General features: G+C 41.1%; 1 protein-coding gene across 7 annotated transcripts in view; it reads left to right on the top strand.

The window, feature by feature from the left end:
• EHBP1 (EH domain binding protein 1) overlaps positions 1–24,604 on the top strand; it is a 206,213-nt gene that overhangs the window by 15,801 nt on the left and 165,808 nt on the right. For all 7 annotated transcript variants that reach the window (XM_084202227.1, XM_084202226.1, XM_084202225.1 and 4 more), the window contains exons 3-4: positions 12,469–12,526; positions 20,555–20,650. In XM_084202227.1, the coding sequence (XP_084058353.1) occupies positions 12,469–12,526; positions 20,555–20,650 (154 nt within the window). The remainder of the gene's footprint in view (positions 1–12,468; positions 12,527–20,554; positions 20,651–24,604) is intronic.

The raw sequence follows: 24,604 nt of genomic DNA, 5'->3' as shown, positions 1-24,604 counted from the left end.
ATTATTTTACTTGTTTGTTGCTCCAGCATATCTGTCCTGTGACTTATTGTAGGAAGAGATAGGGTAGCACATGAGACGTTTGAAATATTTATGAGGCTAAACTGCCAGAATGGCTCTGAATTTGGTCAGAGACAGACTGTATTTTTGCCTCTTGACTCTCTCTCAAGAGAAGCAAACCCTCATCACCATTCAGAATCACCAGTCTGCTTTGTGGCTGCTTCTTGAAGACCAGGATTGTACAGAAATCAAATACTTCAAAAGCAGAAGAAAAACATAGGTACTTGCTGTATGTCTGGTGCTGTTAATAATGTGATGGAGCTGGCCTTGTGTCTCTTGATTTTCCTATTTTTTTTCTCTTTGACTGAGATCCTTTTTCTTTGCATTGTTAGATTTCTTTGCGTTGTGTCAGCAGCATGAAGCGATGTGTGCAAAAGGCAATCTCTGGCTCTGGGTTACACTTGGACTTCGTTTTCTCCAGAACACTTCTTTCATTGGTTTGAAGTGTGAGGGTTTCAGCGGCCCAAAACATCTTTGCCCATTAGCTGCATTGAAGTGAGTGTGTAAATTCTCACCTCATTTGGTGCTATATTGCTTGTCTGGCTGCAGAACAAACAAACACAAACCCTCTATATGTCAAAACTGACCACGGCTGAGCCGCCAGAGCGAGGAGAAATAAACCTGCCGACCTTGCTGCAGTGGTAGAAGGGGTTTAAGGCTTTGGCCTGCCAGGTCTCCTGTCTGCCTCTGTCTGGGGTCCAGCTGAAGCTGCAGTGCTGAGCAGAGCAGTTTCACTTCCTCAGATGGATGGCTTTGGGGAAGGAAAGTGCCTGAGAAGGTGTTGGTGCTGCACGGGGTAGGGAGTGAAACAACAAGGACTCAGTGCCCATCTGTCAAAGCTGGAGGGACAAGGTTGAGTTAACAGATCGAGCTGAGATAAATGCTCTGTGCAAGGTCTTGTCTATGCTCAGAAAGTGGAAGAGTTAAGGAGAGCTGCTTAAAGCATGAAGTGCATAAATAAAACCTTGCTAAATACACTCGATTCAAGAGGTTTGCTCATCGCTGTGGTAGCCTTAATTTTCCTGAGTGCTGCTCTATGGGCCTGCCCTTTCTCCTGGAAGCTCTTGTGGTGCTGCAGTGGGGGTGAGCACGTGTGTGCTGTGCTGGCCCTGCCAAGCCTGGCCTTCCATCTGAATGCTCCAGAAGGAAATATGTAAAAATTTTGCAGCCTTCAACTTTTGAGCCTTGTTTGTTTTAAAGATGAAAAGTGCATTTGTATAAAATACCCTGAAATATGTGGAAAATCTTATTTCCAAGGAGTTTGTGTGCCCACGCATCTCTATTGTCCATGTTGATGATTCTGCACATAGCTGTTTTTCCCCCCCAGTGCTTGGTGTGAACTCTGCACAGCTAAAATTGATTCTCATTCCCTTGATGGTTAGTTTGCAGAGTAGATTTTATTCATTTGGCTTCTTTGACCTTAACTAGACGAATGTATTAAAATTCCTATTTGAAACGGAATAATTTACAGCAACTTATCATAATTTCTTTAATATCCTTCTAAAAGCTTGAAATTAAAATTTTTCCTCCTGTTTATCCTCACTTAGTACTAGATTCTGCAGCCCTTAATCTGGTAGGAGGTGTGTGCCTTTCACTGTAAGGACACTGTTCTTCACTTGGCACAACAAGGTGTTGCAATAGGTTTGAGAGGCATTGTCTTTTAATTTCAGTGGATGGCTCTCATCCCTTTGCTAGATTAACAGTATATTTTCCTCCAAAAACCAGTCTAGCTTCCCTTTTTATTCACCTTTCTGCTTCCAAGGAGAACTGCTTTACACACCAGACACATTGGTATTTACAGATAAAAAATTTTTGAATTAGACTAAAATTGAAATCTAAGGTGAGACAAAATACTTAATCTTTTAAGCTGTATGCACTGTGGGATAGAGTGGCTCTGTCTCTTGATCCCTTTGCCTCATTTAATAGTACAAGACTGGAATACAGCCTGCAAGACATCAAATCCACATAATGAAAAATCTGGCCAGTGCCCAGGCGTCTTCTGTGGCTGAAGATGTTGCTTTACAACTACCCCATGGCACAGCCTTTCAGCTGTGTAAAGAAGCCAGCAGACTAAAACACAGCCAGGCACTTCACAATAGCATGGAAAAGGTACAGGTTCTGTCTGTTTTAAGCTGAGATGGAAAACCAACCATGACAGCATAGACAGAAGAGAGAAGGCAACACAAGAACCAAAGTAGCAGCTGTCTTTTGTCTCAGTCTCCAGTTAAAAATTTGGCTTTGAAGGAGTTGATATTTGTGTCTATGTGTCTTCATTGGGAATGTAAGTAAGGATAGGATAGTGTTAATTTTCAGCAGCTCAAATCTCAACAATTCTGGGTATATAAAGGACCCTGAGGAGCGTCCTCCTTGTGGTTGTTAGTAAGCAGAGTGGGTACAGTCTGGTATACTGAAAAAAATATGAAGGACCACTGCTCAGTTCCTTCTGTAGGGATTCTGGGACAAAGGGCTGCCAGGATATGTTGGTGGAAGTGCCTGACTTGAGTGAAAGCTAGTTGTAACAGAAAAATATTTTATAGGAAGATTATTTTAAAAAATACTAACAGAAAAACCTGTCTGGCTGAAAGGTACTATTTCTTTGTGAGTTTTCAGCATCAGCATGAATTCAGCTGTAAGGTACTGTAGGTTTGTTTTTTTAACTTAAAGCCATGCTTAAAGCAGTCAGCATAAATATACTGTTACTTCCCAGTTTAGCTGATCTTGAAATGAATAGTTAAAATCTAGTTCAAATTGCTGCTAGGCATCTTACAAGCAACAGCTATTGGCAAAGTCTGTCTAGGTCCTTAATTGTTGCTGTTGTTAGGGAATTTTTGGATCTTGGATCAAAAATTTACAGTTTTTAAAAGCTGTAAGTTTTTTTGTTTGTTTGTTTTATGTTTCAAAATAGAAATAGAGGTCTTTCAGTTAGGTTGAGGGTTTTTTCCTTCTCCCCCCCCCCCCCTTTTGTTTTCAGTTTATTTTTTGCCATATCAAGCCCCTAATGTTGGCAGGAGATTTTGCATTGTCTGAAGTATCCATGAGTAAACATACCTTTTTTATTAGCCAATAATTGCTCCTGGATATAAGCCATGGGTGTTATTTGAGGGCATTAATTAAAAGGCTTGGTCAGTTATAACTTCCTAAAAATGATACAAATTTTTAGACTTTGGGTGCACAAAGAACTGTTGAGCTGTAAATGGAAATAATGTGTTGTTTTTGAGATTGACTTCTGTAATCAGAAGTGGCAGCTTTTGTTTCAGGAGGTAGCTTGGAAGCAGTGTAACAACTTAAACAGATTGAGCTAGAAGAGGAAGAATCATTCTAATTTTGCAGTCTTTGGAGCAGTTATTTAGCTGCAAATACTGATTGAATAATTTTACTTCTTATGTCCACATCTCCATCTTAAAACTGCTCTTGAAAGGTCACCAACATGAAATGGGGCATCTCATGGGAAATGATCATGGCAGTTTCTAGTTCCCTGGAAACCACATACAAAAATTTTGAAAATCTAATAAATTTTTCATTAACAGGCAAGAAAATCATAGTTTTGATGTTGACAACAATCTTCATATAGCTTACTGCTGCTAAATTTGCCACATTGGCTCATTCTCAATTTTTACATTTTGACAGTCTCACTAAGCTTGGAGAAGACGAGGTCAGTTGAGGTTCTGGGGTTTTTTTGTTTTGCTTGGTGTGTAAATGTGTGACTTTGGCTGGGGCCCAAGTTTCAGTGCAAGGTTCTTGTGTTTCTCTGTGGTGTTTTGAGGCTGTGCCTGCTTCAGAGATCTGCAGTAGCCAGTTCATTATTGCAGTTGGTGAAATGTTCTGGTTTTGTGCCCCTGGAGGGTGGCAGAAAGGTGTGTTGTTCCAGGAGTGTTCCTCCCAGGAACTGGGTGCTTTGCTGAAAGCAGGTGATTCCATCCTGCTTGTTCATGGCGGGGATGCCAGAATCAGGGCGGAGAAAGCAGTTCAAGGTCTCATCCTTCAGCACCTTCCTCCCCCAAAAGCGGGTTTGTACTGCTTGATGCCGTCTCTGTTGTAGTTGTGCCTGAGAGCACCTGGCCATATCTGCACTGGTCTCCTGGGCAGTGACAGGGGCAAGGAGCGAGCACAGCCTGCCATGGTTTCACTAGCCACTGTCCACCCCCCCTTTTTTGTTTCCTCCTTGTGATACTAATTTGCAAAAGCAAAAGGAGGCTGCTGGCAGATGCGGAAGCTTTAATTGGGGAGCTCAGTCTGCATAAACCAGGAGTGCCTATGTCTCAAAATAAATATGGATTAATTTAGGGCTCAGTAGAGTGATCATTTGGAAGACTAAATATGAGTTTGTATCACACCACCCCTTCCACACTGCTCCTATGGCATGGACACAGTTTATCAGGAAATTCAGCTTACTGAATGCTTGTGTTAGGCTACAATCTTCTGTGGGCTTCTGTGGAACTCCAGAGTTTCGCTGTCTTTGTATATTCAAGCATTTATCCAAGGTTTTCAACCTTAAAAGTATCAGAGGCAGACTGCTCTGTGTAATTTAGTTTTTGTAGGTATCAGCCTTTCTTTTTTTTTTTTTCCTTAGCTTGTATAACCATGTCAGTTCCATAATCTGGGCACCTGAGATGGTAGTAGGAATTTTGTCTTCCAGACAAACTCTATGAACTGGTACCATTCCACCCATGCTGCCCACTCAGAAGCTTTTAGTAGGTTCACAATTTCTGTGCATCTTTAAATGGTAGAAGTTGCTTTGTGTAATCTAAAACATGCTCTTAAGAAATAAAAACAAACAAAACCCTGGTGCTGTTGGTTTGGAAGGGAGCTTTAAAAGACACAGGGTGCCAGATTCTGCTCCTGCTTTTGCAGAACTGTAATCTTCTTTGGGATGTGTCCATGGATAGCAAGCAGAGGAGGAGGATGGAGGCATTAATGCACTGTAGCTTCTGAAACTTGTCTGAGTCCTAATGTGGACATTGGAATTTCTGTGGAACAGGAGTATAAACCTTTGTTCATGTATCTGTGTGTAAATGTCAAACTTGCCCAGGCAGTAAGAGCTGCAAAGATCATCCTTCTCTTTAATTGCTCAGGGTAGGTTATGCAGAATTTCTTAAATATTTTAGACAAATTGGAGAAGGAAGTGTCTGTTGTGAATAGTTGATGTTCCTGAAACGGTGGTTTTGGTGCAAGATTTCTGTTCTGCAGGAATGACAGAAAAATAATTTCTAATCTCTGGTTTTTGCGGACTGAAAACCAGTAAAGCCTTCTGTTTGAATGCTATTTGACACAGAAATAAATTATGCAAAAGGGAATAGGGTCAGATTAAAACTGAAAATGGTGTGCCAAAAAGTCTCTTGCATATTTTTTAGTACAAAAAGATATCATTTATGTGGGCATTATGCGGGCTGAAACTACGTTTTAGGCAGCTTTTGTCAGTCAAAGAGTTTAATTTCAGTTATTTTTAAATTTCTTATAATGAGAATGCACCTAGCAGTTATACTTTAGTGCTTCAAAATAAGAAGGGATAACACTCAATTGGCCATCCTCAGTAATGCACGAACATTATCGTATAGAGATTATTTTTGGTCTGTAGGTAGAGAACTAAGATCAGAGAGAGGGTTGATGTTGCTCAGTGTTTGTCTTGAAATTTTCTGGAGGCTGTATAGTCAGTGAGGACAGGAGATGGAATTGGAATTCAAAATCCTTGCTCAGTTTGCTAGAACTGTTTCTGGATTCCCGTCACTGATCTGTTTCATTGTCCTATGGCACAGTGAACCCGGAGAGGGGCAGCGGTGACCAGCGGTGTCTGCAGAGGAGGGGCAGGATGTGGAGGTGCTGGGGGGCTGCATTTGGGTTCCAGAGCAGGGAGATGGTCGGGCCCTTCACCTTCTCAGACCAGCTTTGAAATGCACTGTTATGCCCGAGGTGAAATAGCGGGATTTTTTTCCCTGGCTGTTTTGTGTTTATTCACGTGGCAGTTGTCAGGCCCAGCTCCGCAGGGAAGGGGATCAGCACAGTGAGTTCACAGCAGGTCAGGCCCTGGCGGGCTGTGCAGACAGGTTTGTGGAGTTCCTGCTCTGCTCAGGAGGAGCAACCTACCAACTTGAAACAGAAAGCTGGTTTTTTCGGTTTTAAAAAAACATTGGATTTTTTTACTGTTAAAATGTAAACCAAACATTCTGGCAAAAGAGCATAAAAAGGAAAATCAGGCATCTGAAAAAGATCTGGCTCATGGCAGCTCCTTCCTGTGAACTTTCCACTGTAAAGCAATACTTTCCATTCACGGCTTTTCTGAATGGCCCTGTCAGGCCGTGCTCCTCCCTGCCTGTCAGCCTGCACGGAACTGACTGGTCGGTATTACCAGCAAGCTTTCCTGAAGCAGCTCCTGGTTATTTAGGCATCGTTAGGTATGGAGTGCTGGGTGGTGTTCGTGAGCTCTGGTGTGGGCGGCTGTGTGGGGTACACGTGTGGACTGAGCATTGCTGGAGTAAATGTCTAAGGGGAGTGTCTGTGATTAAGGCAGAGCGAGATAAGGAACCCACGTGGCCCTTCTCGTGCGGTACTGAACCCCTCCTGGTGACAGCGGGGCTGAATTGGGCTGGGCAAAGAAATCTTCCACGTGGAGAGCAGCTGGATGGGGACCTAAAATTCAGGGACTAGTCAAGGCATTTTTGTGTTACTGCCGAAAGGATGTAAAGAACACAATTTCTGAAGACTAGGGTCAGTTTGTGTATTCTGCAATGTAAAATTCTGTTGCAAAAAGCTTTAAGACAAGACTTTTTGCTAGATACTTCTGCAGAGGATTTTTTGCTGCAATAACTCTTTGAAAAAATGAAGTAAAATCTGCCCTTGTCACTTTTTTTTTTCTAAATAATAGATGAACTTGGGTTTTGTTTAATTCAGCTCATCCTGTAAACTTCATTTGTGTTTGGTTTGAGAAAATCAAGTAATCAGCAGTACATACTACACATTCCACTCTCAGCCTTGCAAATAGACACTGTGCAGATTCAGTAGGTCTGACTGCACTCGTAAAATAGGTCAGAGTGTCTTGCTTTTCCCCTATTTTGTATAAACCAAGCAAAGCCAGACTGGAGCTTCGTTTTTAAAGCAAAGCATAATCTTGAGATGTTGGTCTTGTACAGGCCAGTCTGTTAAGCAACAGATGTTAAAAAATCTAAAATTCACTTCACGGGACGAATTCTGGTCTTTCAACAGGCTTGTGTAGTCTTGGAAAAATCTGTAGAGACCTCTGGTGGGAAGAAATGGAGGAATTTTCTGTGTTAGAAAGTGAAGATGTAGAGGTGGATGGATCTCAGCTGTGATGTCCTCTTGCTTTCTCTGTTTTCATAATTTCTCTTTTGAAATTTCCTAGGCTTGCTAAAACTACTGAATGGTTTTAATGATAGAAGAGCAAACTCTGTCTTCTTTTAGGGGCTTGGTGCATAGTCCAGAATAAGTTGTGTTGAGAGAATGCTCTGATAGTCTGACATAACTCTGTGGGATGGCACAGGCCTTACCCAGGAGTCTTTAACTTCCACTATGGAAGTTAAGGTGAGGTGGGAAAGAAGACCCCAAGCCCCTTCCTGAAATGTGCTACTTTCTCTTGTAATGTACTTCATCTTATAATTATCTCAGAGGGGTTTTACCTGCACTGCATTTTATTCTCTTAATGGTTCTGGCTTTTGCAATCAGTGCTGTACCTGCTCTCAGCAGGAGGGCTCATTTGGCAAATGCATCAATGCATGACATCATTCCTCCAGTGTCTCTGGGCCTGTTTAAAGCATTGGCAGTATCTGACTGCACTCCAACATGCAGTTGTAGGCAGCTGTGAAATTTCATTGATGGTGACCAACAGGAAATCCTGAGGGAAAAACCTCAGTGCGAGGCTCTGAAAGGCCATGGCCTGATTAGTTCCTTGGCTAATGGTAGTACATGGCAATAAGGCAGGACCTAGTGCAGAAGACTGCACTGCAAAGAGTGCTTTTCAAAGTAATTAGCTGTAAAATGAGGAAAAGCAACGTTCATCCCAAATTCATGATGGTATAGAACCAACCACATTTACTTTTAAGAAACCATTAGAGAGCCTTGCTGGTGTTTCAGCAGCCGTGTGCTGGTGGGGTGGGAGGATTGGTCCCTAATGGATGGAAATTGTGCATGGCATGCTGGGATGCACAATGCAGAAGGGATAAAAGGTTATTAAAAAAAATTATTATCAGAAGTACTTTGACATTAGTCCTTAAGTAATTATTTTTATCCTTCAATAGGTGCATCTGCATGCTATTGTGCTAACTCTGCTGCTTCTCTTATTAATTATACTCTTTTAAGCTTGCTTCACAAGAGTAATCTAGCAGCCCATACTAATTAATGCAGTTCAAATCAAACACAGTAAAAATAAAACAGCTCGGCTGAAAAAGAAAGAAAAGGAGAGGGGAAGACAAAACCCAACACTTAGGCAGTTTGATGCCAAAACAAACATGCAAGGCTCTACCGTGTGGGATACCTACAGAAAAGGTACCTTTTACATTTCAGGCATTTAACAATTATTGAATGTTATGAAATGTAGTGGTACCTTTCTACTAAGAAATCCTGTTAACTGCTTTCCCACCTTTACCAAAAGGTTGTTAATCATTGGTCTTGCTATTGGCTTCAGTGCTCTGAATTAAAGTTAAGTGCATTTGCAATTCTTTCCAACAACAGATTCTAACCCCAAGACTTCTATAGCTTTTTGTCATTGAACAGTAAGTTTAGTGGAGAAATATGTCCTGTGTAATGTTATCAGCTTCTGCTCAAAGGTTTACAAAACAAGAGTTCACAGGAGACTGATACCTTTCATGTCCTTCTTTTACAAGTGATGTTTGGAGAGTTCTGTAATCAAAATATTGTGCCAAACACTTCCTAGAATGGTCAGACCAACCCACAGAAGACCTTGAATCTTGCTCAACCTCCTTTCAATTGGTAAAGTTTGTAGTGTATGAGGTGCTGATCAGATGACAGTTTTTTCCAGTATGCAGAATGTTTTTATTACATTATTTAATAGTCTTGGATATGGCAAAGTTTGATTCCAGTATTTGTTCTTCTTTTTTTTTTTTTTTCTAATTGGTTGTTTCAATGGGAAAATTGAATGTACCACATTGCTTCCATCTGATAGGAAAAGCAGGCTTGGTTTTGAGTTAAAAGTGTTTTATCTGTATTTTGGATCCCATTTTAATAGGTGAGTATGTAGGGCAAAGATGCATCTCTTTTTCTGGGCCACAGACTTTGAAATCAATCTTCCCTGCTTCTTTGCTAAGTTTCACTTGTAAATAATAAAATAAGTTTACCACTATGAATTGCCTTTCTTCAGGAACAGTTTTTTTGTGAACCACACAATAACAAGTAAATACTTGGATCTTCTGGATCCAAGCTGGATCCATCAACCCCTGCCATTGGGTCAGTGCTCTTCCCACTGGCAGTCCCTGATGTCCCAGTGCTGATGGCTTCCTTTGGCTCCCCCTCCCAGGGAAGTGCTGCTGCTTTTGCAATGCTGCCTTGTGGGAAGTGCACAGCACCCCCAAGGCAATGGTGGCAGGTTCCAGTACAGTATTAAACACTCCTGCTGAAAGGTCAGTGGGGTTGAATTGATTGATTGATGCAGTTACTTAGAAGGGAATGTAGTGTCCAGCTAAAACCCAGTTCTCTTCCCCTGCTCCAAATCCATTTTCTTTAGGTAACCAGTGTGTTATTCCTTGTTTTAGGCATATCGGCATTGCTGAATGAGTGACTGACTAAAAGCTGCTGGATTTAAAGAAATGAGAAATGTCATTTGTGCAGCACAGGAAATTATTTTTTTTTAATTGCTGACCATTAGCATTTGTTCAGCTTGCAGCATTGTGGATTTTGTATTTGGAATGATATCCAAGTTCAATAAGTAAACTTATAAAAGATACTAAAACTGGTCTCCAGACTAATTCTTCAGAGATTATTTTGTTTGCTTTGGTTATTGACTAATGAGCAGCTGAGGTTTATGATGTTAAAGGAGGGGAGAAGTCTGAAGTAGGAAATACTACCTAATGCTCTCAGTTAGCAATGTGCATTATGTGATACTGGCCATTTCCTAGCACTGAGATATCATTAATAACTTTGATTGCAAAATTGCTGATTAAAATATGAGCTGGGCTTTTTCTTCTAGAAGTATATTGCCATAGGAGAGCGAGGAACAGATTGTGAGAGGAAAGGTTGCTCTTGGTTTTGTTAGTCACACAGTTCTATGAAGATATTTTAGAATTGTTGGACTTGTGACTTCCTTGAAGAAAACCCCTTAGAAGAACTGCTGTGCTTTTTGTTAGGTTTCAGTGAAGCATGTGGTGTACAGAGAGGGGACACTCGTCCTTTGAGATGTTATCTTCCCTTCTCATCCCATTCCATTTCCCTAAATTTTCTGTCTCCATACTGTGGTGACCTTTGTTGGTTTTTTTTTTGGTTGTGCTCAGTACTTAACAAAATAAATATATTGGTGAGAGAAGTGAGGGGAGCAAATGCTGCTCCTTCTTGTCCATCAGCATGGCTTGGTCCTCTCAGCCTGAATTAAAGCTTTAATTGGCTTTTTGTGTTGGTGCATTTCTGTATTTTCCTGGCAGAGGGAGTTCCTCAGGACTGGGAAATGTTGCTGGTGTGGGTTTGGATTGCTTTGCTTAGGGGTGTGTTGTTTTTCCCTGGTGGCACGAATACAGTTCCCATCAAATGGGCTGGTGCTGCTGTAAGCCAAAGATGAGAACCCACCACCAAGTGAGCAAAGAGCTTTGAAGTCCAACAGGATGACCTCATTGCCAAGCAAGGTTTTGCAGAAGCTGTGAGCAGAGTCACTCTGCAATTTAAGTCACCTAAACAAGCCACAAGAATGAATTTACAGTTTAAAATACTGATTATTTCACTTTCAATTAAAAACAAAAACAAACCAAACAAATCTTGTGTCTTCATTTCCTTTGCAGGATCTGCGTGTAGCTCAGTTTTTTGGGAGAGCTTTAGTTCTGGTGGGGTTTAAATGTGAATCATGGGTGAGGTATTGCTTTTATTGTAATGTGCAGAAATGATCAACAGCTCAATGGCGAAGTATGTATGAAAGGAAATATGGCCAGCACTTCAGTGCCTAAAATGATTGTTAAACCAGCTGGGGTTTCATTTGAAAAGTTAGTTATTAAGTAGGTAGTCTGCCTGTGATGAAATAGCAGTGGGAACACTGCCTTTACTCAGAATATTTGTGTGAGGGATTTTGGGTGCATTTTAAATCATTATTTGAATGTATTGTGTCTTGACTTTTTCTTGGCTACACCTGTTTTCCCCCCTATGATTTGTTTTGCTCTTGGCTTTAGAAATGCAAAGATTCTTACACTGGTGTCTCAAAAATCTGAGTAGCAATTTTTTTCCAGGCAGAGTTGCATATGCAGGTTTAGTAGTTTTTAGTGGAGATGTGAACTCCATTGAAAATCCTTTGTGGGTGGATTTGCATCTGGGCTTCATGATGGAATTCAGGTCATCAGCCAGAAAACAAAGCTGGAATGGTGTCAGGAGTCTGAACAAGAGGGTTATAAGTCTGGAAGTGGGACCAGAAGTGTGGTCATCATACAATGGGAAGTGTATCATGGGGGAGGATGGGAAGTCTGGAAGTTAAGTCAGTATCAAAAATCACTCAGACACAACTGTAAAACCAATAAGGTAGATATAATAAGGGTAAACTGTTAACCAATAAATAACTTCTAAGAAATTTGAAGAGAAAATAATTTGTACTGGAAGGGTTATTTATTGAGGTTTCCATGTACATTAACTGCAAACACCAAATAAACAGTTGCTTGGGTAACCACACTTTTCAGTATGTTTGTCCTTTGGAGTATAAGTTGAGGAAGTGCTGATTTACCTGTCATCATCCAAGGAGATTTTGAGGAGTAATACAGGACTTGATTCTCTTGTTCTTTGTGTTATTCAAGTAGAAAAATAATCCTTTGTGTAAGAAAAAGCGAAATTACCTGCTTTCTTTGCTACTTAGAAATATTTTTTCAATATATCTGTGTAGAAATTAAAACTAGAATTTGCATTAATATTTATTTTGGGTATTGGAATGTTTCTAAGGTATCTTTGAGTCTAGATCCTGTTCTCTGCCCCATGGAAGAGTTTCTGCTCACATGTGCTGCTGGCTCTGGGGAAACATTCACAGGCAAGGAGAGCAGGAGGATAATGATGACATTACTGGGTGGACTGGAGGACAACCTGCCTCTATAAATACACATTATTTTTCCTGTTAAATGACTGATGCTGAGAGTGGTTTTTAGATGAGCTATTTTTAAGAGAGCATGTTATCCACTAAGGATGTCATTACGTGTTGCAAGAGTTTATATTAAAACTGTTTACATATGGATCTTGTTGTATATTAAGCTGTTTTTTCCTTATCTTCAACAGGCAGCCAGATAAACTAGTGGTGGTTTGGACAAGAAGAAGCAGAAGAAAATCCTCTAAGGTTAGTTGATGCCTTAATAGGTCCCAACTTGAGTGACAAACAGGGTCAGTGGTTTGAGGGACTGTTTTTCTGAATGTGGGGAGCAGCCAAATAAATAAATGAGAAGTATTTTAGTTGTTGCCTTTTATTTTTAATTCAGTTTATCCGTAAAGATCAGAATAAACTGCTGTTGATGTCAGTGCTAATTTATGGGAGCTCTTAACTCTGATTTCAGCTTTGGCTTTTTGTTTAGCAGAACTGTATCACCATCAGCTCGATTCAGTTATTAATTGCTACACCTAATTAGAAAGGAGAATCAGTTTCTTTACTGAAAGTATTAAACAAACCCCAACTAATTAAAAAAAAGTAATAAAGAATCTGACATCCCTGCAATAGGCAGATAAAGCCTGCATAAGAGGCTGTTTTCACAACCTGAAATGCTACAAATAAAAAAGAATAAAAGTGGGGTCTTTCAAAGAACTCTGTAATAGTGGAGAGAGGGCATTCATGATAGAGAAGATATATTGAAATAATTGTGTTGAAAAACTTAAATATTTAGAAAATGTGATACATGGTTTTCTACCCTGCTCAGGAGAGGCTTTGGGTTTATTTCTTTACTGGTACTCCTCTTTTTCTGACCTTTTTTTCTGATTGTCATGCATATTTGTTATATTTTGTCTTTTAAATTGAGGTATAAGCTATTCTAGGCTGTTTTAGATAAAGAGTGGTTCCTGACTGCGCAACTAAATGTTGTATCCAAAGGTGCTACCACAGTGTGTACCTAGGCAGTAAGTGCTGATGTCACTAACTGATGTCAGATGTGGCTCACCCTGTGACAACTTCGCTGTATTAATTTCATTTAATTTCTGTTGCACAGAGAGATAAAAGTTATATCAAACAGTAAGTGCAATGCTTGCACAAGATTTGTAACCCTGAAAAGCTTGGTGGAAAACAAGGTATTTGTCATAAATGACTGCTTTGTTGGGGTTCAGAATATGTTCAGAAACAGAAGCTGTAACAGAAGTCCAGCACAGCTTTCTGAACTGATGGGTTTCTGCCTGTCATTTTATAGGATCCAAGTTACAGCATTTCCCTGAGGCAGCAGGATTTTCTGGCATTAGCTTAGCCTCATGGGCTTGAAGTTTTTCTAGCTGGGCCATAAAGTTCCATGATGTGTCCTCCTTTTTGGTCACCAGGCAGTCGAAGCAACTCTTGGATAAACTGGCAGATTTAAACCTGAGACTCAGAAAAGTCTTTGGCTGACTAAATCATGTTTAGTAAGATCCCACAAAGGTACTTTGGAAGAGGCTGGGTGGTCCTGAAACCTGGGCAGAGCATAGAGTTAATTTTAAAGCTTTGGTAGTTGGCTGTTTGGGTCAGAAACTGTAGATCAATAAATGTTCTTGATCTCTTAGTCATCCTGCCAGGAAAATACTTTATTCAAGATACTTGTTTCATCTAATTGCTTTATTGGAAGCAAGTCAAATTAATATTTCCTCTTATTTTATTTTTGGTGGACACTGGGTTCAATGACTACAAAGCATTAATAATTGTCTGTTTTTCAGCTTCTTGAGAGGGAGGAAGGGAGGGATGAGGTTTTACCTTACTGTAAAGATGTGAAGACTTTTTTGGAGGTTATGTTTTCTGAACTTTTCAGATCATTAATGAGGCATATCACCAGCAGATAGTTCACAAGCTCACAAACATGGCCCTTTGGATGCTCTCCAGCAGCTCGGTGTCTCTTTTGTACTGGGAAAGTAGAAGAGATGTATTGAGCAAAAATGTCATGCAACTGGAAGATGGAGCTCTGGATGAGTACTGCAATGCCTGCTCTAACTGATACAATTTTAAAATGCCATTGAGCTGAAAGCTGAGTTCTTGATGTCCTTTGCAGCCCTTTTTTTTGTGGGGTTCCATGATTCTGATATGCTTCCTGCCCTACATGCTCTTTTTCCAAATAAACTACGGTAGTCCCTTTATTAAAAGAAATAATAAGTGGCATTATGTGCAGGCGTCTGAATATTTTTCTTCTTACTGTGGGAAACATAGTAAAGGAGCTGTAGATATGTTTAATTACAGTAAGTTTCAAAGTGTTGCAAATGAAAAGCAAATACACATTTTGAAAGAGCATATAAATAGCAGTCTGATGGGTGGACGGATACAAGACCATAAATACATCCAGCAGTTACTGACCTTAATGCAGATTTAAGTTACTTATAGTTCTATTTTGGGACCTGCTCTCCATGGGCAAGTGTAATTTCAATATATTTCGTGAGATGTGTCAGGACAAGGTGGCTCTGTGTGGTTGGGTATCTCCACTGTGTGTGCCAGCGGAGTTTACATAAAATGGTGATTTGCAGTTTTGCTGTGCTTGGCAGAATTGCTTTGCAGTCCTAGAACCAAAATGAACTTTCAGCTTGGGGAGGGTGGGAGTCGCCTGTCTGTTGGTGGAAATGTTGTCAGTTTGCAAAATCAGGTACACTCTCCAAGCTTTATTTAGATGCTGTTCAGCATCCATGGTTTACAGAAGGTGCAGCTTGTAGCCATGGTTGAATTCTTCTTCAGTACCCTGGCACACTGGAAGGTCGCCTGCCCTGGTTTTCAGGCCCTGGGCTTTTGGATCTCTCTCTCTCTTTCTCTCTTTCTCTTTTTTTTTTTCTTTTTTTTTTTTCTTTTTAGTGGTGTAAAAATGTCTTTCTTCTAGTGTAGAGCAAGGGAAAAACGTGCTGAAAATACTTTTACCTTCATTTCACTGAGATGCTCTCAAATTCCCAGGCTTTGAACAAAGAAATTTTGATTTGAAAACAGATGTTGCTGTGATGTCAAGGAGGTACTTTATACTCTTCCTGTGAACATGCAGAGGCTTATGGTTGAATTATACACCTCTGAAGAATCAAATTTGCACTTGCTTCTGAGAGCCTGACAGAATTACTCTTCAAAGATTCTTTTTGTATCAAAGCTGAAAGAAGGGGCCTTGCCTGTGATTTCAGCACTTCTCTTACAGGTTTATCAAAAACTCTTTAAGCACAGAGGAGAGGGAACAATGCTGAGAAGAGGGAAAGAACTTGGGCAGTGAGAAGTAAGAGCCAAGAGAGGGAAAGGGGCAGGGAGTAAAAGGAATCTCTAGTACACAGCAGCAGCCTGGCCAGCATTTTTCTAAAGTTCTGCCATCAATAAAACAGCAGCTGGGTCACCTGTTTTGGTGGTTTTGGCAATCTGTTGCCTTTTCTGGCTACTTTATTGCTCAGTGCTAGCCAGGCCTGTCCCTGCTGGGCTGCATTTCCAAAGGCATGTTGTGACCCTGACATGCTGATGACTGTCTTGGACCAGCACAGTTCAATAATGCCACTCCTGGAGCTTCTCAGTTTTTTAGTTAAGTTACAAGATCATGCTGTGATTGTAATCCCTGACTGTAAACTGGAGGTCATTAATACTCTTCTTTTTTCCGGGAGTCCCACAAAGTTGACTTGTGGTGACGTTCTGAGGTGCAGTGATGGTTGTCCGAGAAAACGCTGAGAAAAATAACTCTGCGTCCAGGTTTTTTTGTTTGTCTGGGCTTTGATTTTTTGTTTGTTTAGTTGTTTTTCTTTTCTAACAAGAAACCCTAGAGATGACATGAGAAACTGAAGAGACAGGGAAGAGGCTCTTTATCTGAGCAACATCTACTGTGGATGGTAAATAAGGCAAGATCTGGTGAACCAAATAGCATGATTCATGTATTTAATACATGATGTATTCATCATGTATGTCATGAATAATGTGGATGTTTGAAATCAAGCTTGAAGAGGTATCCCAGAGAAGCTGTGGTGGAGATGAGTTTGTGCTCATTCCCCAAGCTTAGCAGTCTTTGTGTAGCTTTGTAGCAGTAACACAGATGCGCACAGTGAGTTGTAGCACGTGTGCCTGCCGGTGAATTGAAGACATTCATGGGAAGACCTGTGGGGATCCACTGGTTTCCTTGTCTGCTCTAAGGGGGCACTGACAGCAATGTGTTGATCAAAGGTTGCCTGGAGTTTCCAGGGCTTTGAACTTCCTTCTTTGGCATGTGCTGGGTTTTTTGGACTGTATCCCAAGGCATGAGTGTGACTGGAGTGTTGTTCTGGTGCCCAGCCTTTTAAACTGGTGGGCCAAGCACAGGGATTTCAAGATGATCATGGGGGGGATGCAAGCTGTGGTCTAGAGTATGGCCTTTAATTTGTCTCTCTTTGTAACACTGAACTGAGTTACAGAAGAACAAGAAGAAGCCATTCACAAACTGCTGGTTTCCTCTGGTGTGAGGGAATTGGCAGCTTTTTCCAGTCCATTCTTTTTCCAGTAGGTCCATTAACAGCCATATACAGTTCTGGCTGTCTTGGATGGTGAATTACTTTGGTGGGATGCATCACATGGAGCAAATCCTTGATGTTCCAATGTTCCAAAGCCACACTCCTGGCATGGAGGCACCAGATGAAGGATCTGGCTGCTTAATGTCAGCTCTTCCTCTTGAGTTCTTTTTTTTTTTTTTTTTATTTTTTCCTTTTCTGTCTAAGTGTTCTGCCTGGATAACACTGAAGAAGAGGGATTATCCTTACAAGCTGAGCTGCCCTAAGCACTACTGGAGCCAGTTGACCTCCTGCTTGCTTCTTGTGCCCTGAACAGTCTGTCACACCCACCAGTAGCAGAGCTGGCCTGATCACAGGCAGCTGGCAAAAAATTTATAAGGAAAAGAAAATCAGCAGTTTGCTGGCTCACAATTAAGCCACTTTTGTGGCTGCAGGTGAGGAATAATCGTGGGTCTGTTTCAGATGAGTTTTGCTTTTAAAACCCAATATTGACAGCTTGGCAATAAGAACATATTTTTTATTCATAAATATAAACTGTTCCATAATTTGCAGCAGGCTCAAAATATTCAGCTCTAGCATCTTACAGAAAAGTAACATGAAATTATCCTGCACAACAGGATGAGGCAAGGTGGAAGTAAAGAAAGGAGAAAACAGATGAAGCATCTGAAAGGGCAGGTTCCTGAAATAATGTAGTATCAAGTCTGTCATTCCAGTTCAAGCATAGCAAAATAACAGTGATTTTCACATCACAGGTTGCAAAGCTTGCTGCCTGGATTGGAACTATTTTTTTAAAGAGAAAAATGGATAGCCTGAAGTGCCCATCCAAGTTCTGTAGGCTCATCTCTACTGCCTTTCTTTAAGAGATTTCCTCCTGTCCCAGTCATCAGTTTTGTGCCAGAGCAATGCTGTAGGTTGGACAGTGTCATTCACAGCCCTACTCTATTTATAGGATATTTCAGCAGCCCATCCTGTAGCTCCTGTTTCCAGATTTAAAAGAGCTTTCATGCTATGTTGTTTTCTGTCATGTTCTACTGGCAGAAAAAAGGAAGAGTTGCCTTTTGCTTTGAAATGCAGCAAAGCACTTCTCTTTCCAGACCATGGCTCCCATCCCTCAGGTCTGGAGACAAGTCAGGCAAGGGCAGGGCTGTGGGTGAGGCACGGGCTGCTGCAATTCACTTCTGCTTAGCTGCCCTTGCCTTGACTTCCAAGACAACAGGAGATGGCTGGTGAAGAACAGTAGCAAATGAGGAAAAAGTGAGTCTAAAGGCACAACCACCTGATGGAAAATGGAGTTAAGGAGGGGTTTAGGGTATTGTAATGTATTGTGCAGCTGCAGCACCTTGCCTTGGCTGAGCTCTGACAGTGAGTCCTTGTCACCTGTCGTGGTGGCCTGATCTAGCTCCAAGTCAAGGCTTATAATTTGGGAGTTGAAAAGGTTTTTTGATGTAGGCCAGATGTAACTTGAAGAAACTGCAGCAGAGAGGTGCCTGGCATGAGAAATGTTGCATTAGAATAACACTCTGCATCTTAATTTTAAATTACTGTCATTTGCCAGTCCTCCGTGTGTCTGGATTTGCTTTCCCCTTTCCATTTCTCCTTCCCAACAACGAAGACAGTCCTTTTGATGTTATCTTTTACTGTCATGCTATTTGTCTGATACAGTGTTTATTTTTCAAAGCCAGAGGAGGACTTGATAACATTCATGATCACAGAACAGCTTTGCTTTAAAAGCTCATTAGTTAGAACTTGTCTCCTGGTTGTTGCTTTCAGTGACAGAAAAACCTTTCTATCCCTGTGTGTTTATTGTGTCTCACTGACTTTCCTGGTGAGAGGAAATGCTGATAAAGGGCTTGCAGTGAAGTGTTGACTGCACCAGTGAATGCTCATTTTCTAGGTTTTTTTAATAGATGGAACAAGTGATCCTCAGCTGAGCAGGCTAGCAGTGCCTGGACCTTGGACGGCAAAAGTTTGACATAATTTTCAGTATTGGCCAAACCCAGCAGGAAAGCAAAGGTTTCAGACACACCATGAGCTCCAATTATTTTTGTGTAAACTGGTAGCTGGAAAGAGAGTGGAGTGCTCCTATGGAGGAGAGGTTATTGATTTTACAAGATGCTACCAGGGGACATAGCAGATGAGCTTGTGCCTGGCTCTGGGTCACTGCCTTGTGTCTGCTGAAGATCTCTGTGGGCAAGCTGGGAGTGATGCAGGGGACTGTGGGTTCTCTGGGACAGACACACAAACTGCAGCTCCGGTAGCTGTGGTAGTAATGGCATCTACTGTGGTGTGTTTTGCTGCTCACAAAATACCTTTTGCTTGTAAAATATATGTTTTGTTTGTGTTATTTATTGTTGTGCGCTCTGTTATTCAGAAAAGACATCCAGGTCCTCTTTAGAATGAGGAGAGTAGACTGGAATTTGTGGAGTAAAACCAGTAGAAATTGGCTTCTTTTAAGTTGCTCTTATTTTAAAATTCCCTTTTTTTAGAAGCTCCAAGTTGCTACTCTGCAAGCAGAAAGCATAGACACTCACTGAAAAATCTGATCTAATTAGGCATCTTTGGGAGTTGGGGTTTCAAGTGGAACATCAAAAGAGAAAAAAATTTGTGATAAAACCAAAGGAGAGCTGGCAACATTTGGCACTCCCTACTACAGTGGCAGAGAGCTGCTGCCTCTCTAGGGATGGGACTGCTTCTCCAGCTCTGTCTTTCCCCCTTTGGTACAGCAAAGTCATCCTTAAAGTTGCTCAGGTTACCTTAGGGTCCCAGAAAATCTGAGTCACAGATCCTGCTAACCTTATTAAAGTAAAACTATGTTCTAATAGACAGCCTGAATCTGAAGTTCTGAGTGTTGGAAGGAGTATAAAATTGCAATGAGTGATGCTCTAGAAATTAAAAAAAAAGAAAAAAAAAGCCAAGTTAATTGGCTTCAGGTAACAGTAAATAGATTGTACAGTCTTTCCTGGTAAAACTTCCAGATGTTTCTAATCACACCCTGGCTCTGTCTGTAGCTGTCAATTCTGCAGCAGCATCCTTCCCTCATTTGTCTTACAGCATCACAAAATAGATTAGGTTGAGCTTGGAAAAAGGCATACTTATTCCAAACCAGAGCAGAAATGCTCACACATGGTGTTTTTTAGGACTAGCTGTTAAAATGTAGTTACAGACCATGCATTAATCCAAACTGATGCTGAAAGGTAGACAGGTTCTCAGTCTGTTTAACTGTTGAGTTTTTTGTTATGTTTTCTAGATGTAGGTTCTCCAGCATATAAATTCTTAAAAATTTAAATATTTTAGTAGCATTATAAATCATTGTTTTCACTTTTTATTCCTCAAGTAAAATGTCTTGCTCCATTTATGTGTAAATGTGATTAGACCTGCACTATGTGTTGTACACAAAATAAAGCTCAGCTTGCTACAGAAGTTCTGACCCTACAGCCTTAATTTCTGCAAGGCTCTGAGTGTCCTGACCTGTGCTATGTAATAAAAAAGCTGAGTTTACGACCTTGTGAGGAACAGCTTTAGTTCAATGGAAAAGACTGCTGGTGGTCTGAGTTTCCTTACTGTCATTCTCAATTGTGCCCTTTGAAGTGTTCAGTAGCGTCGTGGGTTTGGGGATGTGACATTTTTGGAGTCGGGGATATGTTACTTTTACCTGCATGGGTTCTGTGGGAGTCAAGTCAACACTTTTATAATGGCTTTAAAAAACTGGGTATTTTTCTTCCTTTAGGCACACAGCTGGCAGCCTGGAATCAAGAACCCATACCGTGGGTTGGTGGTGTGGCCTGTACCTGAAAATGTTGAAATTACTGTGACTCTCTTCAAGGTATGTTTTCTTTAAAGCATAATCTTTACTGTTTCCTAAACAACACATGAAAAATTCTGTCCGGAAATGCCAGATTATAGTCACAAGGTTTTATGGTTTTATATTGCTGGTTTTATGTCATTAACTGCACAGCCTTATGTCCTCAGTTCAGATCTGGGTGAGAGGGATGGTCTGTTCCCTGCCAAAGCTGACTTCTGTAGTTTAGTTAACACACTGAAATACCCATTGAGCTGATTATGGTGAGGCACTGGCACAGAGTCCAGCACATGTGTAACTGTGCACGTAGTACCTGTGTAAGGACTTGGCACGGGTTACAGCCTGGTAGGTTTCCTTTAAATACTGGAAGGGAGAAGTTGTCCTAGCACAGTCATTTCTAGACTTCCTTGTTCACTTTCAGAACTGCAACAGAATTGGTTGCAACAGAATCCAGCTGCAACAGAATCCAGCCAATCCATATTGGCTGCAACAGAATCCAGCTCCTCATTTCCCATTATTTAGAATTCTACACAAACATCACATCACTGATGTGATTGCAGCTGTAAGAGTGGATGTGCAGTATTTGAATAGTACAGAGAATGATAAGATTTTTACAGGGAAATTTCTTATTTTGGGAATTGCATTTGTTCTACTAAAAAAAAGCTTATTTTTGTGTCTGTGAAGCAGGAGGAGGAAGTGATAGTTATGCTAGAGCTAATTTCCTAAATATCATTGGGCAAGACCCTTTCTGCATAAAGATAAGCAATGCAGCTTTGCATGTGTGACAGTGTAGGAGGCTGAAGATTTCTGGGATTTTCATTCCACAGTTCTTCCTTGTTCTTTACTCTGGTGCCTTCATCTACATTTTGGCTGTTCTTATTTCTAACTGCTCCCTTTGCAGCTTAGGGCAACAGTAACATACTTCTTTCTAATTAGTAATATTTGTATTTCTTTGTCTTAGGGATGTTCCTGAGCTTGGAGTTGGCTTCTGATTAGCCTTAGAATGGAAATTTATTACTTGGTTCATTAAACCTAAAAAAAGAGGGTTGTCTTCCCTCCTCCCTTTTTTTGTTAATTCCTGCCTTTGGGATTACGCATGAGCACAAACTTCTCAGGTTGACAGTGATTATAAACTATAATAAACTTGTTTCTCTTCCTAGCAAACATGTAGTCTTCAACTGAGATTTAAAAGTTCACTACCAAAAATTGTTTGCTTCAAGGACTACTGCTTGGACTAAGAAACTTGTCAGCATTATGTGGCAATGCCACATGTCTGTACAATCTGAGCATGGTTATGCAGCGCTGTAAATGTTGCTTGATATTTTCAACATTTAAAGTGAAGCAGAAATGTACAGAAATCTTGACTGTGATTATGATGTTACATGAAGGATGAGAAATAAAGTTTCTCTTTGGTGCAGCTCTGTGATACTGTGGCTTTGAAGTGAAAGTGTCTTCCAGCCTTCTCTTGCCATCCCATCTTTTTATTTACACTTGTACTGCTTCAGCATTCTGTTATGTAGAACAGCAAAACAGCCTTGTTAGTTGTGTAACTGAGACTGAGGGTGGGATTATCTAGTGAGGGATGGAAGGGCCTCTGGAGCCAGTGTCAGGTATTACAAAAGCTTAATTTTACCCAGCACTAATTCTGCAGGCAGATCTGTTCACTGGACTTCCTCCTCCCACCTAAAAATGAGCCTGCCTGTCACAAGAATTGGTCTGGGAGGAGAGGTAGGAGTGTGAATAACCCCAGCAACTGTGCTTTCTGTAAGTGGTACCCACTGGTCTCTGGGGGAGTGAGCATTGGATTTATAATCAAAATATTGAGAACCATCACACTGTCTGGCAGCTCTTTCTGTAAAATCTGCTCTAATTGATCCTCCAGCTCTTCTAACAAGAGAGCCTGTAAGTGGCCAAACACCCTTTGTTCTCTGTAAGGGAATGCATGTGGAGCACAGAGCAGCTTGTTGAGCAAGCTGTGTGATGCCCCAGGAGTGCTGTAGCTGTGTGAGACCAGCAGCCTGCCTGGGCCAGCTGCTAGGGGCAAGGGATTGCAGGCAGAAGATGGTGTTGGCCCAGTTCAGGCTGTACCCAGTGCCCTGATGATTTTGTTGGCTCTGTGATGCTTCAGCTGCAGCACAGGACATGTCCCAGCACTCACAGAGCTGGCATTTCTGTAGCTGGTAGGTTCTGGGCAAAGAGAGTCCAAAAGAAGTGGCTGTTTGTCACACAGCTGCTGCATTGTCTGGGCAGCGCTGGAGCAGTGGGAAGGGAAGTATGTGATGGCACTCTGCAGCCGCCTTTCTGCGAGCTGACTTGGAAATGGGGTATTTGTATTGTTCTTCCTCTAGAAGAAAGGAGACAAAAAGATTGAAAACAGTGAAGCTCAGAGAAAGAGGCTGCTCATCTTGCAGTTCTGTAAAAATCCCTTTTGGAGCCAATTCCCTGCGAAGGAGGGTGATTACTGGGGGTTTGGCACTTTGCAGTGCCTGCACTTAGCCTGGCCTTGTTTTACAAACAGGAGCTGCTCGCTTTCACCACCACTGAGAAGCTCAGGAAGCTGCTGCCTCCGTGTCCACCCTGGCAGAGCCCAGAGCTGGAAGCTGGCTGCTCCCACAGAGCTGTGTAGCAATCACAGATAACAAATGAGTGCAGTGGTGCTGTTGGGAATGAAGGAGTGGGCTCCAGACAGACAGCTATGTGTTGTGGGAAATGATTCACACAGTAGTGGCAGCGCATTCGTAAGTGGCTGTTGAAATGTGTTGCTGGTAGGATTAGGAGATACGTCAAGGTTTCAAGTGCTGATGAGAATGTTAAGAGTCTTCTCTCCAGGAGCCAGCGTGGACACTTGAGAGCTGGCTAAGCAAAGTCCCTGTGATCAGTCAACAGATGAGATATCCTGCATTATCTGCACAGCCCTGCTTTGGGTGTTACCTTGCTTACAACAACATATTTGTAATTCTTGCACATACAAAGTACTGAAGAGATTACAACCTTCATTTTGAAAACTTTAATTTCAAGTAAATGTAAGCTTTTTTGTTTGTTTGTTTCAATTAATTCTGGGCTGCTGGTAAAATTTCATAACGCCCTACAGTCATGTGGGGAAAAGCATCATATGGATATATTGATTCAGCTTCCCTTGATTAGCTGTAGCTCCTGCCCATCCAGCCACTGAGGTACTAATTACATAAAAAGTTCCATCTGTTCTGAAAGTTTAACTTCTTCCTTTGCTGAGCTCCACACTGATGTTTAGTTATGCCTTGAGTTTTTTTCAACCAAACTGGGGAAAAAGAAACATCATGAAACAATAAGCCTATTGTTCATTTAAAATCCATAATTTGTAGTGCTTTCATGGAAGGAGTCACGAATGTCAGAAAAGCCAGAGCTGAATTCCAACTTTTTTTTTTGTTAGCATGGTTGTGCTCCAGAAGCACAAGTTAATTTTTTAGAGTCCCTGCCTTATCAAAGTTTAACTATCACATATGAAAACTTGTATACTTTTCTGTAGCTTTATATACAAACACAAATCCTTATCAGCCGAGAGAGATTTTAAACCAGAAATTTTCACTGCCAAGCAAGCGCAATGCTTTTAGTAAAGCTAAATGAACATCCATTGTACTATGAGGATTTAAATTGCAGCATCATTATTTTCTAGCTTAAAAGCAAAGTGACTTCCTGTTCAAAAATGTTTGTTCTTCAGGAGTAAGCATGGACTTTGCTTCATTGGATTACACAAAACACTTGTTTTGTCAGTGATGTACATGGTTTATCACACCAATGTACCATTGCAACAGCAGGGACCATTACCAGCTCTTAATTCCAAGGTTTGAAAAAGACATTTTTAAAGGCATAGCTTTCTAAGCACACAAAAACTATTTGTAAGTAAAATAAGAATGAAATAGGTGATCAAGGCATACTTGTGTAGTTGCAAGTATTCCTGTTCCCACATATTACTCAGAAAAATCCCTATCATTCTTCTTG

This window comes from Fringilla coelebs, assembly GCF_963513975.1.
Source record: "Fringilla coelebs genome assembly, chromosome: 3".
Classification (NCBI taxonomy): Eukaryota; Metazoa; Chordata; class Aves; order Passeriformes; family Fringillidae; genus Fringilla; species Fringilla coelebs.
This window is presented reverse-complemented; position numbering and strand designations above follow the sequence as displayed.